General features: G+C 44.1%; 1 protein-coding gene and 1 long non-coding RNA gene across 6 annotated transcripts in view; one reads left to right on the top strand and one right to left on the bottom strand.

The window, feature by feature from the left end:
• Positions 1–11,770, bottom strand: part of TFIP11 (tuftelin interacting protein 11) — a 20,547-nt gene extending 8,777 nt beyond the window's left edge. Inside the window, exons 1-9 of one of the 5 annotated variants that reach the window (XM_055105611.2) lie at positions 11,684–11,760; positions 11,368–11,444; positions 10,411–10,445; positions 9,909–9,994; positions 9,356–9,573; positions 6,071–6,224; positions 5,598–5,754; positions 2,948–3,075; positions 1,182–1,334 (exon numbers count right to left, since the gene is read on the bottom strand). In XM_055105611.2, the coding sequence (XP_054961586.2) occupies positions 1,182–1,334; positions 2,948–3,075; positions 5,598–5,754; positions 6,071–6,224; positions 9,356–9,564 (801 nt within the window). In that variant the 5' untranslated portion in view covers positions 9,565–9,573; positions 9,909–9,994; positions 10,411–10,445; positions 11,368–11,444; positions 11,684–11,760. Of the gene's footprint in view, positions 1–1,181; positions 1,335–2,947; positions 3,076–5,597; positions 5,755–6,070; positions 6,225–9,355; positions 9,574–9,908; positions 9,995–10,410; positions 10,446–11,367 lie in introns of all 5 variants that reach the window. The other 4 variants (XM_014343276.5, XM_063603125.1, XM_055105610.2 and 1 more) reach the window with 4 other exon arrangements.
• Positions 11,771–11,776: 6 nt separating this feature from the next.
• Positions 11,777–13,836, top strand: LOC106634254 (uncharacterized). Its single transcript, XR_001337625.4, has 2 exons — positions 11,777–12,303; positions 12,681–13,836. It is a non-coding gene; the product is annotated as an uncharacterized LOC106634254 (long non-coding RNA).
• Positions 13,837–14,953: the final 1,117 nt, after the last annotated feature.

The raw sequence follows: 14,953 nt of genomic DNA on the forward strand, positions 1-14,953 counted from the left end.
CACCCGTATTTCTTATCAGGTCGTCCAGATAACAGCACATTTGAGAACCCCACTAAAGGCTTTCTTTGAGGTCTACGACACACTACATATCCTACAGCAAATGACAACAGGCAACTGTCACCACTGTTCTTTGACTACTTGGAAAAGTAATGGAAAACTTTTTTTTTTTTTTTTTTTTTTTTGAGACGGAGTCTCGCTCTGTCCCCCAGGCTGGAGTGCAGTGGCACGATTTCCGCTCACTGCAAGCTCCGCCTCCTGAGTAAATGCCATTCTCCTGCCTCAGCCTCCCGAGTAGCTGGGACTACAGGCGCCCACCACCACATCTGGCTAATTTTTTGTATTTTTAGTAGAGACGGGGTTTCACCATGTTACAGGACGGTCTAGATCTCCTGACCTCGTGATCTGCCCGCCTAGGCCTCCCAAAGTGCTGGGATTACAGGCGTGAGCCACCATGCCCAGCCAAGTAATGGAAAACTTAATACACTACATGCACGTAACAGTGGCTGAAAATTTAATCTACCTTAAAAAAAGAAAATACTCAATGCTGGCTAAGGAGCCCTGGGGACTCTCTCCTGCCCTCCTGGTCAGAGAGAGTTAATACAACCTTCTGAGTATTTAAATGCCTTAAGTACTTTTGTATTCAACATGGTGATTGCACATGTACATGTCTATCCTTAAAAAATGTCTGAAACAAAGACAAAGTTTTATATACAAACTAACCAGCCAAAAACCCAAACTAAACCAGATAAAAGCTAAATGTCTAACAACGGAGGTAGGATCAAATAATACAGCACAGCCACTCTCTGGAATTACGTGCTCATTATAAACACTTTGCACTGAGTTTTTAACAACAAGAATGTTATTAAATTCACTGATGTAAGCTCCAGAAACACAGGAACATCATTTGGTTTACCAGTGTAGTGCCGTGAAGAGTGCCTAGCAGAGAAGGAACTTGGTAACTATTACTAAATATGGGAGTGTAATGAATAGGAACATGATATTAATACTATGTGAGCATGTTCCTATTCATTACACTCCTATAAATAAGTGAGAAAAGCAAGGTACCAAAAAAAAAAAAGAAAAGAAAAAGCCTAGCTAAAAGATCCAAAAAACCCTCGAACATGTTCAGTGATTATTTCTGGGGTGTGGATCCTGTACCAGGTGTCCAAGGGCCCCTGTACCTTGACTTGAGAAAGTTCCTTCTGGGGAGCAGTGAGCTTCTTGCTAATCCTGCCCTTGGCCTTCAACTCTTCCACGGTCTTGTAAGAGTATTTGGGCTTCTTCTTGCTTCCACTTGGGTCTTTCCTCCACTGGCTCAGCTCCTTCTGAAACTCCTGAACCAGAAGAATACAGTCAGATGCAGCAAGGAACAACCACTTTTTACCACAGGTGAGGTAGCTGAGACCATTAGCAGATGTCACCATTCACTGTCTTAGATTTATTTACAAGCTCTATATGAAGGAAGGAAAGGATGCACCTACAAGACACCAAAACTATCTAATGATACTCCTTGACCCCATTCGCCCTCTTACAAATAATGAGGTTCAGAAGGCAGGTGCACCAGATGGGAGGGAGAAACAAAAATAAAGATAAAGGAAACAACATTTATTGAGCATCTACTATGGGCAGGCACTATACTACTTTTAAATGTACCTCATGTAAAACTTAGAAATGCAATGTGAAGGATTTTTTAAGTACATAAAACCTTGTTTCTAACTTTAAAATGAAGATAAATAAGCAGGCCCTAACTCTCAAAGCAAAGGTATCTCTTATAATCAGGGTCTGCAAAACCTTTCTACAGGAGGAGCTAAGGCAAGCTTGTCCAACCCGCAGCCCAGGACGGCTCTGAATGCGGCCTGTTTACGAACACAAATTCGTAAACTTTCTTAGTGTGACGGTAGTAGAGTCCAGCCCACAGAAGTTGGTTTTGGGGTTGTCACTATGTTTTTCTCATACTGGTTAAGACTTGTCATTTTTTCTCTAAAAGTATCTAGACATCTGGCTACTTTGGGAAAATCAGAGGATCAGGCAATACTGAGCCCACATCCTCATAAGCAACAATCACCTAGAGCTGAATAAAGATTTACCTTCTAGACAGACTACAGCCTCACCTCTGTGCCACAGTCCCCACCACTCTTTATTGTCTAGCACCTGGCTCATCTTACTTGCTTCTGTGGTGTGCCTGGCACCTGTAGGCTTCTGAGAACCCCTGACTCACAGTGGTCAATCCCACATTTATCAAATAACTCTTTCATCAAAAGGTCAGTGACATGAAGAGTAACATGTTTCTTTGCAGCATCCTGCTTTCCCCCATAAATTCAAACGGGAAAAGAGTAATACTTCAATCAAGAGAGCTGGCCCTTTCTATCACTGGGGAAAAGGGACACACAGCTGCCAGCAGATGGCTCCCTGCTGCACTTGGGATGAAACCTGAGCACCTAAAAATGGCTGTCATGGCTGTCTTGTGGACCACCCACCCCTCTGAATGCACTTCCTTCCCCTCTGCTTTGTGTACCGCCCTCCCACCGCAAGGGCTTCCTTTATGGTTTCTTAACCACCAAGCTCAGAGCCTCTCAGTGTCCTCTGGCTTGTCAGCTCACCCTTCTGCCAAGTCTCAACTGAAATGTTTCCTTTCCCAAAAGGTTTCCCTGACCAGCCTATTTATAAAAGTAGGTCAACACCACCTCCCAACCCCCAACCTTATTTTCTGTCTAGGCAGCTCCTAGCACCTTCTGCCATTTCAACTGCCACTTCCACACCACAGCTGCTTGTTTACTCTCTGTCCACCCTAGCCCTCTCATCATGGTGCACCCAGCCTTCAGCCCAGTACCTGGCATATGGTACATGTACAATAAACATCTGAGGACTAACAGAATGAAGGGATAAATGAACAGCCACTCGAAATGGACAGGACACCATCCACCCATGTCTCCTGACTTCCAGTTACCTCTTCAGCTTCTTCCTCTGAGTCAACCACAGGGAAGTCTTGAATGGACTGAGTGGTGCGCTCGGATCCATAAGCCCCCACAGCACCTTTTCCCTTTCTCTGCTTGGCTTCAATTGGGTTAATGATACCTGAGGAATTTCAGCAAAAACAAGAGAGTCTTACGATCACAGCAATTCATGTATGTGAATCAGCCACTCAGTGAAATGACAGTTTCTTGCTCCTTCCACAAAGTAACATGCTACTCAGGAAGGAGAGCTATTCTCTGCCCTCAGAACACTACTCTTGTCCCTTGTGATTTGAAACTTATGAGCATTTATGCTACCACAGAACAGTCTGCTGACTAGTTTATTTACATCCCAAATAGATTTCCATTTCCACTTGGATTGTTTAGTGGACAGGAAGAAAACAGAACACTACATTTATAACTGAGAACTCCAGCACACTAAATTCTACGCTTCACTTCTTTGGGAGCCTCTATTAGGGAAAACGCAATAATTCCGATACTATACTGATTCTGACTGAAGTGAAGCTGCAATTTAATATAAGACTCCTCACATATTTTACTTAGGAGTTCCTATCTCCTATGTTTAACTTTTTTCTGACAAGTTTAAGCCCTGGAAATAAATGTTGTTTTTCTCATAAAAGAGTTTACGAATAGGACCACAACATTTCAATGAAGACGTTCCCCTGACTCCAAATTTTCCTTCCCTGCCCCTCTTCCATTTAGTTCCACTGAAGTCTTAAATAAGAGCTATCCCTGGGCCAGATGTAGTGGCTATGCTTGTAATCCTAGCACTTTGGGAGGCCAAGGTCTTGAACCAGCCTGGGCAACATAGTAAGACCCCATCTACAAAAAAAGAAAAAATTAGCCAGGCACAGCAGAGTGTGCCTGTGGTCCCAGCTACTTGGCAGGCTTGAGCCCAGGAGGTTGAGGCTGCAGTGAGCTATGATCATGCCATGCCACTGCACTCTACCCTAGGTAACAGAGTGAGACTTTGTATCAAAAAAAGGCAAAAAAACTGTCCCCTCATTCTCATTCAGTGTATCTTTACTCAAGTTCATGTATTTTTCATGTACCTAATGTTTTCAACACATAACCTGGATTTCACTTTAATGATTATTTAGAGGCCAGGCGCAGTGGCTCACACCTATAATCCCAGCACTTTGGGAGGCCGAGGAGGATGGATCACTTGAGGTCAGGAGTTCGAGACCAGCCTGGCCAACACAGTAAAACCCCGTCTCTACCAAAAATACAAAAATTAGCTGGGCGTGGTGGCGGGTGCCTGTAATCCCTGCTACTCGGGAGGCTGAGGCAGGAGAATCACTTGAACCCAGGAGGTGGAAGTTGCAGATGAGTTGAGATCGTGCCACTGCACTCCAGTCTGGGTGACAAGAGTGAAATTCTGTCTCAAAAAATAATAATGTTATTATTATTATTTAGAGACTGGAATTTGAATATGTAGGATACATTTGATTATATCTACTTGGCAATCATGCATAGGAAATAGCTCAAGAAGAGGGGGAAATGTTCCTGTAGGAAGAATCCAACTGTTTGGTTTGAGAGGCTTTGGTCTCAAGAAGGTAAGAGTGTGACAGGGGCTGTGTCTCAATGGGGCTGGCCATGAGAAGACAGGAGGAGACTGGGCTACTAGAGGAAGATGGAAGTAACCAATGCAGGATTTGCTCAGCCAGTTTTATAGCCATATGGCTCTAGCTATTACAAAAACTATGCACAATGTTTTACTGATATTCCTGAAGGACAAATAGGGGTTATTTCCACAAAATTAAAACCCTTGTGAGTAGGGATGGCAAACTCAAATGACTCTGGGACCAAGAAAAGTTCCTGTGGGTTGGGGTGGAAGACAACAGGGGGTAATGGAGACTGCCTCCAAGAGAAGGCCATGTCCATCGTCCCAGGAGCAGTTCTCACTTGCCTCAACTAACTACTGCCAGGCAAAATCTAGAATTTTAGGTGAAATTGTCTGTTTTTTAAATATTAGCAACTAATTCATTTTTGTTTTTATTTATTCTATTTATTTATTTATTTATTTATTTATTTATTTATTTATTTATTCAGGGATGGAGTCTCGCTCTGTTGCCCAGGCTGGAGTGCAGTGGCGTGATCTCGGCTCACTGCAACCCCCACTTCCTGGGTTCAAGCGATTCTCCTGCCTCAGCCTCCTGAGTAGCTGGGATTACAGGCACATGCCTCCACACCCAACTGATTTTTGTATTTTTAGTAGAGACGGGGTTTCACCATGTTCGTCAGGCTGGTCTTGAACTCCTGACCTCAAGCGATCCACCACCCGCCTTGGCCTCCCAAAGTGCTGGGATTACAGGCGTGAGCCACCACACCCAGCCTCATTTTTGTTTTTAGAAGCACTGGTCAGGACCAGAAAAAAAGCCTGTTTTCAACCTGTTTGCAGCCTGTTTTAGACCCTAACCCTTTCCTTGCTGTTGAAACAATTACTTATTTAACTTGAGCTTTGATAAAGCAAGGTAGCTTAGGAGCGCAAATGTCTTGTGCTGGCAAACCAGGCTGGAGAGATAAAGTGCTTTTAAAAGGGAAAAGCAAACCTCCTCTCCCAACACCCCTCTCCTTCCCTCTGCCTGCCCTCCTCCATCACGCAAGACGACAAAGGTGCAATACCTTGTGCATTCTTCCCGAGGCCCCGTCCAGGGACGTAGCCCATCTTCTGAAGAAGCTTCTGTCCAATTCCTTTTGTGTGTCTTTCCCAGCTGCCGAAGTCCATGAAAGATTTGGTTCCTCCTGCAAAACCTTTCTGGCTGGGCTTAAAATTGCCACCCTGCAAAGAAGAAAAATCAAAGCTTAGTTAATGGAAAAACAAAAAGAAGAAAAATCTAAGAAAGCTTGGCCAACAGGAAAATGGCCTAAGTTATACAGCACTATGAAAAGTGTCATATGAACCAAAAATGTGTGTGATACGTGTCAGGAAGGAAGAGACTGCACTACACACTTCACAACTCACAGAAACCTGCCACCAAAAGGAGACACTCACGAAATTCACTCCAGATGAGTTTCTCCCTGGCTAGAAAATGCTTGGGCCACAATGACCTTTGAAGGATATTCCTAGGGTCACAATCCTGCAATAAAGACTCTACCGTTTTTAGCTTCCTTGGTCCAAAATCCTTAGGAAAGTCGTCCTGCTTAACAGGTTTCTCTTCGTCATCAGAATCTTCCAACTCTGCCTCCTCCGCTGCCCCTTTCTTGAGCCCTGCGCTGATGAAGTTGACTGGCGCAGAGTAGTCACGGGCCCTGTAGGCACAGAAACAAGGCCCCACCAGGTCGGTAAAGAACTCTTTTCTCTGCAGCGATCCTTCTGCAGAAACTACGTGCCTGAAGACTCCTTAGAGTGAATCTCATGGGAGGTTTTTTAAAAAAGTAACACATTTTTTAATGTGTCAAAAAATCCAAAGGACCCCAGATTTGGCTTCCTGTAGTCACATTTAACATTTTACCTGACATATCCCTCTACGGCTGAAGAGTTATCACATCAATGTAGGGTTGATTACAAATTCAAAATATGATGTGATAATATAATTTTCCTACATTTTAAAAAATTAATTTATCATAAAAAGCAATTGTTTTGAAAACTATTTCAAGTACAAAAATCCAACAGGAGCAAAAATTTTGATGGAAAATCATAAATAAAACCCATTGAAAGATTATATGAATGTAAAGCATGTAACAATTATATTAATCAAACTTAGAAAAAGCTCCTAGCCATTAAATTTATTTGAATGTGAAAATTTCCAGCCAGGGCAACATGGTGAGACTTCGTCTCTATAAAAAAAATAAATAAAAATTAGCCAGGCATGGTTGTGCAAGCCTGTGGTCCTAACTACATGGGAAGCTGAGATGGGAGAATTGCTTGAGCCCAGGAAGTTGAAGCTGCGGTGAACTATAATCATGTCACTGTGCCCCAGCCTGGGCAAAAGAGTGAGACCTTGTCTCCAAAAAAAAAAAAAGAAAAGAAAATTACACTAAAGTCCCCTAAGAAATAAGAAATTAACTCTATAAAATGAAATATATTGATTTAAACTCTGACTGCTTCAAGTACTTACATTAAGCCATTAACCTCAGGTCTTTTTTGTATAAAATAAAATTGATATATTTGTACTGTGTGGTTTAAAAAAGAAAAAATTACAATAAAAAACCCTGGAGCCAGGTACAGCGGCTCATGCCCATAATCTCAGCACTTTGGGAGGCTTGAGGCCAGGAGTTCAAGACCAGCTGGGCCAACATAGCAAAATCCCATCTCTAATAAAAATACAAAAAATTAGCTGAGTGTGGTGGCACACGCCTGTAATCCCACGCCACTCAGGAGGCTGACGCATGAGAAACACTTGAACCCAGGAGACAGAGGGTGCAGTGAGCTGAGGTCACGCCACTGCACACTCCAGCTTGGGTAACAGAGACTGTGTTTCAAAGAAAAAAAGAAAACCTGGGAATACAGCAAATAAAGTGATGCCTTGTAAAATGACCAACCTAGTAATTCAACACCCTCAGGGCAACAACAGAATTTAGGGAGTTTTTTCCTAAAATTGTAATATAACTTAGTGATTTAGATCCCAAACTCTAGAGTCAGATAGGTCCAGGTTCCAATTCTAGCTTAGCCTCTGCCTAGTTTTTTTGACCATTAGCCTCAGTCTCTTAATCTGTAAAATGGGGACAATAATGGTACCTTTCTCATAAGGAAAATTAATCCAGGTTTATGAAATAGCCAGGACAAGTAAGCAGCCAAGAGATGTTAGCTATTATTATTATCTTATGATTATGCAATTCTTGTTCCCTGATCTATTTGTCATCCACTTTCAGACTTCCTTGTGGATGAGAAGTTTGGACTAATCTCTATACTCTTTCTCCCCCAGCCTCCTTTAAAAAAGGCACATTCTCAGCTGGGTGTGGTGGCTCACGCCTGTAATCCCAGCACTTTTGGAGGCCGAGGCAGGCGGATGACAAGGTCAAGAGATCCTGGCCAACATGGTGAAACCCCGTCTCTACTAAAAATACAAAAATTAGCTGGGTGTGATGGCACGTGCCTGTAGTCCCAGCTACTCGGGAGGCTGAGGCAGGAGAATCGCTTGAATCCAGGAGGCAGAGGTTGCAGTGAGCCAAGATTGCACCACTGTACTCCAGCTGGGCGACAGAGCAAGACTTCATCTCAAAAAAAAAAAAAAAAGAAAAAGAAAAAGGCACACTCTCAATAGGATAGAGCCTAGAGGCCACAGGTGAGGCCACGGAGGAAAAAACCCCCAACCTGGCACACCCTGGTTGAGTGAGGTTCAGCCAGGGCACACATAACCTTGTGCTGGGGAGAAGACGTGCAGCCTGAATCCTCATCGCCCACCACTATCCTAGACCAGTCCTCCACTCCCTGTGCAGGGACCACTGGCTTGGCCTCCTCACAGTCTTCCACTGTGGCTCCATGCCTATTGAGCACACCAGCAAAAGGGTCTTCTCAAAACATAACCCAGCCCCACATCACACCCTCTCTATCACACACACTATGCTACCCTTCCCCCTCTCTGCTCCAGCCCCCAAGCCTTTCATATCCTTGTGGATACCGTGATGCTTCCCATCAAGGGCCTTTGCATATCGGGACTTCTTCTACCACCGTAGTTACCTTCTGTCAGTCATATCAGCTTAAGGGTCACTTTTCTCCACAGAAATCTTCCTTGACCTCTCAGAATAGGTGAAATGCCCTAAAATGTGTTCTCCCTCATGTCCTCATGTCCCTCATGTCCTACATCACAGTCACAAGTTTGATCATCTGAGTTGTTAATGCCTATTTCCATCTTCTAATGTCTGGGCTCTAGGAAGGCAAGAATGGGTCTATAGCACAGGCCTAATACATAGCAATCGCTTAATAAACACTGATAATTAAATCAGTGAGGCCAGGCGTGGTGGCTCACGCCTGTAATCCCAGCACTTTGGGAGGCTGAGGTGGGTGGATCACTTGAGGTCAGGAGTTCAAGACCAGCCTGGCCAACATGGCAAAACCCCGTCTCTACTAATAATACAAACATTAGCTGGAGGTGGTGGCGTTTGCTTGTAATCCCAGCTACTCGGGAGGCTGAGGCATGGGAATCACTTAAACCTGGAAGGTGGAGGTTGCAGCTAGCCAAGATCACGTCACCGCACTCCAACCTGGGCAACAAAGTGAAACCGTGTCTCAAAAAATAATAATAATAAATAGAATAAATCAGTGAAAGAGCAGCACTCTAGCCTAAAGAGGAAACCAGACCTCTCGAGATGATGTCACAGCTAACAGTCTCAACAAGGCCAGGTGAGAAGTATACTTATCAGGGTATCTCCTCCACTCCCTGTCCATCTTCCCCGTCTTCCCTAAAGCAAGGTGAAGCAGCCCCCACGCCAGGCAATACCTTTTGCCTCCAAAGCTGGGCCTCTCATCATCCGAGTCTCGCTCTGCCCACACCCCGTAGGTGGCTTCTTCCTTGGTCTGCCAGTGGCGCTGTCGGTTGGGGTTGAACTCATTCTGGAGATCCCAGTCAGTGATCTCAAAGTTCTCCCGCTCGTCATCATCATCATCAATGCGGCCTTCCCCATCCCGGTATAAGTGGGACAATGACATGGCCAGTCACTAAAGGAAGAGACAAAAAGAGCACAGGCCGTAAGTCCTGGGGGCAGCAGTCGAAGGATTCCTTGTGAGTCTCTATTCCTTGCTGCTTTCAGAACTTTTTCCAAATTCAAAGTCCATTAAAGTTGGCATTACTATTCAATAAAGAAGATATTAAAAACCTACTTTTAGATAACAATCAGTACTAAAACAGGTGAACAAAATACTATTCCTAACAGTCTATGATTCTTTAAAAGTACATACCTCCTTGTCCTAGTCAATATCATAAATATCACACATATTCACACATACACAAACCACACAAAAATAACTAAGTAGGTTATTTTGTACATTATTACCTTAGAAAATGAGTAGGTATCTTCTTAGATCCCAGATTCTTTTTTCTATTACTGAGGAAAGAATTATATCTGGATCCTTGGTGGTCCTAGGAGAGTGATTTTTTTTAGAATATGCTTTTTGAAATACATTACTTGATGAAACAAAATTTTCAGTTTTCCTCACAAAACATGAATTTCTTCTGATGAGCTGAAAGACTGTAGTAATTATGAACACTATTTTAATAGTCAGATGTCCAGGGATTGATATAGAGAATCTACCTCACAGTAGCTGGGTGACCAGATTCAGTTGTCTTTCTTAAATTGGGATTAACTACTATACCAACCTTAGAGAAGGCTTACAAAGCAAATTCAATGAGTTCAAAATAAGTGCTCAAGAAACGATAGCTTCTACTTTAGTCCCATGATTAGATTAATCATTGTATTAGTCAGGGTTCTCTAGAGCGACATAACTAATGGAATAGACATACATATATAAAGGGGAGCTTATTAACTACTAACTCACACGATCAAAAGGTCCCACAATAGGCTGTCTGCAGGCTGAGGAGCAAGGAGAGCCAGTCAAATTCCAAAGCTGAAGAACTTGAAGTCCAATGTTCGAGGGCAGGAAGCATCCAGCACGGGAGAAAGATGTAGGCTTTCTCTTTTCACATTTTTCTGCCTGCTTATATTCTTGCCGTGCTGGCAGCTGATTAGATTATGCCCACACAGATTGAGGGTGGGTCTGCCTTTCCCCACCCACAGACTCAAATGTTAATCTCCTTTGGCAACACCCACATAGTCACACCCAGGATCAATACTTCGTATCCTTCAATCCAATCAAGTTGACACTCAGTATTTACCATCACAATCATCATTATTATTATGGGACTAGGGAGTAAACTTAGCAAAGTGACTGTAAAATCAGGCAGGCTAAAATCGAAGCCTGAGTTCAAATTCAACTCTATCAGATACCCAGTGTATGAGAATTAAATGCACGTGAAGCGCCAAGCATGGTGCACTATACAATAATACACTCCATAGGTGACAGCAATTGTGATTCTTGTCTTGCTGAAAGCGGCCTTAAGGCACACGGAGTTCACTACTTCCACAGGCAGTGTCAAACTCTGGTCACCTCTGGCAAAACGTTATCTCTGCCTTCTTCTACTCACTGGTGCACCGGTTGGGTGCAACGGGTCCCAACCTCTTCCAGGAGTGTTTAGGACAGAAGGATATTCAGAAAAGACGGGGAATCTCAAATACATAAAGTTAAATAATACCACTGCCTGCGTGGGCATAGTAAATGGTAATAAGCCCTGAGTAGTCACAAGTTATGAAGCCTTTATCAGTAGATGCTAGGTACATGCTGGTCGCTTGAGACCGATTATCAACTGTCTGCATCAAGACACTTCTGCAAGGTAGGTACCGTTAGTTTTCATGCTTCAGATAAGAAAAAGGAGGTTCAGAGAAGTTAGTAACTTACCCTAGGTTCCACTGCTCATAGGGCTCAAACTCAGGAGTGCTAGAAGTCAGGCCTCGGGCTTGTCTCTCTCTTGCTGTCTAGGTTTGGTGAAGGAGGCTCAGGTTCTTAACTGAACCCAAGCCCTAAATCCCAGTTGACCCCAAGCAGCACCGCCCCTCTCCGTGCCTCGGCAGAGCTGTCTACGAAATGGATTCCCCTCCCCACACCCCAACGGCTTGGACCGAAGCTCGCCTTCCCTGAGCCTTCGTCCCTACTCCCACTGGCGCTGAGTCCCCTTGTGGCCAGCCGTGCTCAACTGTCCGAGGGTCCAGCGTACCAAATTCAGCTTCACAATCCGCGCGAGAAGACGCCGCTCCTACCCCAGAACCCGGAAGCACCGTGGCCGGCGCGCCGGAAATGACGTTAGTCGACAGCGGATGTCCTGCTAGCTGCCAGGGCAGCGTGGGACGCTACGGCGGATATGGCTGCAGAGCGGCCGGCTGGGATCTTAGATAGGAGGGGTGGATTTGCAAGGCCTAGAATAGCTGGGGAGTGGTTTCCCCGCGGAATCGGCCTCCCTGCCGCTCCTGCTTTGTACTGTGACGCTCAGCCTGTGATGACTGGTGTGGAATCCGCTGAGCCACCTTGGCCTAAGGAGACTTTACCACTCTGAGATTGTAAATCTGTAAAATAGAGATGTAGGATTAGCCCATACGGTAGTTGTGGTAAATACTGTGAGACAATAAGGGGCCTGGGACACAGCATTCAAATGGGAATAATGAAGGTCAAGACTGTGATTCCTGTATCTTTGACGCTCTCGGTATAAGCACCGTCGTGGGCACAGGGCAGTGGCCTCTATGCAGGAGTTTAAGAGGGAATGAAGGAATGAATGGGCAAACTCTAGAGTTCCCAAGTATTCTCTCCAGGAGCTGTTTCCATTCTTTTCTTTTCCAGCAGGTTGGTAAATTCATTAATTTATTCATTGATCTAATTAAAATATACTGAGTGTCCCTCACCTGTGCTAGGCCAATGTGATACAATGAGCAGAACAGTCATGGGCCCTCCCTGGGAAGCCCTCACTAGCCCAAGGACTCCTTGTAGACATTTAAGTGTCCACAGGCTCTGGAGTTCCAACCTTGAGTGCAATTTAGCAGCTGTGGACCTTGGGCAAGTCATTACATCTAAGCCTGTTTTCTCTTCTGCAAAATGGTTAAGGATTCAATAAGATAAAACTGTAGGCAATGAAAACCGTACCTGGTAACAGTAGGTGCTGAAGAAGTGTTAGCTATTAATTTTTGCTTAATTTTTCTCTCTCTGCTCTATGTGATGAAAAGATTCAAGAGGCAATTGTTGGAATGTAAAAAGAGCACGGGACTTGGAGTCAAATACTTAAGTCTACCATCAAGTAGTTGTTAAGAATTAAACAACAATTTTTGTGTACCCAGTTAAATGTGGGCTGCTTAGGAATGATGACTGTGTCTTAATGATCTCTGTATTCCGAGTGACATGTAGAATCATTGTGCCTGACACATAGTATGTACTCAGGAAAGAAATGGAAAATGTGGTTTTAGCATTGAAGGCCGGGAGAGAGGGTCTAACAGACTACAAGCCCTGCCAGGAGCAGAGTAAGGGAAACAAAGGAGAAAAGTGTTTTTAGTCTGTGCCTGAATGTATTTACATCTGTCTGTAGCCCAAAAGCCAAAAGCGTACATAAGCTTGGCTTTTCTGTAGCTATGTTTATGGCTTTACAGCAGATTTTATGGAGCTGCAATTACTTTGATCATGAGGGACTGATGCTAGTGGATTTACTTCACCAAATGGAACTCACTTTGTGGCTTCTGAAGAAGGGACCTTTGTGGACTGTCATGGAGTAGTTAAGAGTGCAGGCTCTGATTTAGTGATCAGAGTCTGCATTGTCAGGAATGGGACAAAGTGAAGTTATGTGGCACTTGATAGGATGCCCTGAGAAGATTGCAACATCACCCCTGTGATATTCCTGCTGAAGATCCATAACCTGGATGTAATCATGAGGATATATCAGACAAACCCACGTAAAGAGACATGCTGTATACAAAACTGTAATCTTAGAAAGTGCCAAGGTCATGAAAATCAAAGATAGACCCTGGAACTGTTCCAAACTGGAGGGGACCAAAGAGGCATGACAACTAAACACAACACATGATTCTGAACTGGATCTTTTTGCTTGAAAGGAAGTTACAGGGACAGTTGGAAAAGTTTAAATGGGGCCTATGATGCCATGGTAATGATGTGTCCGTGTTAATTTCCTGATTTTCATGGTTGCCTGTAAGTTACATCAGAGGATGTTCTTGTTTGTTGGAAAGTAAATCAATGTATTTGGCAGGGGATAAGGCATCAAATGGTCACCTTAATTTCAAATTATTACAGGGAAAATGTTTCTCTCTGTACTTAATAACTTTTTTGCAATTTCTTAAAATGAAAGCTCTGGAGTAAAAACTTCAAGGATCCAAATCTCCACTTTGCTACTTCTTAGGTATGGGCCCGAGGGCAGGTTGCTTCACCTCTCTACACCTCAATTTTTCCATCTGTAGATTGGGGATAATGACAGTACTGATCTAAGAGAGTTGTTTTCAGAAAAACAAAAACAGAAAGTGATAATTAGTGCATGTAAAGCTCCTGGCATGGTAAGAGCTTTCTAAATGATTGTGGCTATATTCTTATTTATTTATTGAGACAGAGTCTCACTCTGTCGCCCAGGCTAGAGTGCAGCAGCACAATCTTCGCTCATTTGCAACCTCTACCTCCCAGATTCAAGTGATTCTCATGCCTCAGCCTCCCGAGTAGCTGTCATTACAGGCGCAGCTGTAGTGATTCTCATGCCTCAGCCTCTTGAGTAGCTGGCGTTACGCCGCCACACCCAGCTAATTTTTGTTTTTTTATTTGTTTTAATTTTTTTTCCCCCCAGACAGAGTCTCACTGTGTCACCCAGGCTGGAGTGCAGTGGCACGATCTCAGCTCACTGCAACATATGCTTCCTGGGTTCAAGCAATTCTCCTGTCTCAGCCTCCTGAGTAGCTGGGATTACAGGTGTGCACCACCACGCCTGGCTACTTTTTGTATTTTTATTAGAGATGGGGTTTCAACATGTTGGCCAAGCTGGTTTCGAACTCCTGACCTCGTGATCCACCTGCCTTGGCCTCCCAAAGTGCTGGGATTACAGGCGTGAGCCACTGCGCCAGCCTTCATTTTTAAAAACCCAATGTCATACCCCTTTCAGTCTCAAAAATCCATGGTTTTTCAGGATTTCTGGGATCAAATGCCCAGCCTTTGAAAAACAAGGAAAAGTTTTACAAGGCAACCAGAGCTTTAGATTCAAGGTCTCATATCTATCGTGATCTCCTGTCATTTCCCAGAGGGGAAAAAAAAACCAAAAACATTGCTTTGAGATTTGGGAACATCCACACTCATTTCTACATTCCCAATGAGGTGCTCAGACATGTGGCCTTCGCAGAAGGGGTTGCCAAAGCAACAAGGCTCCTTGGGCAGAAGGAGTCTGGCAGGGCCCTCCAGCACTCATGGGTCTATACCTCTCTTTTCGCAGCTGAGGCGGTGGGGGAGCCCCTGGCAG

The sequence above is a fragment of the Pan paniscus genome, chromosome 23 (genome assembly GCF_029289425.2).
Source record: "Pan paniscus chromosome 23, NHGRI_mPanPan1-v2.0_pri, whole genome shotgun sequence".
Lineage (NCBI taxonomy): Eukaryota > Metazoa > Chordata > Mammalia > Primates > Hominidae > Pan > Pan paniscus.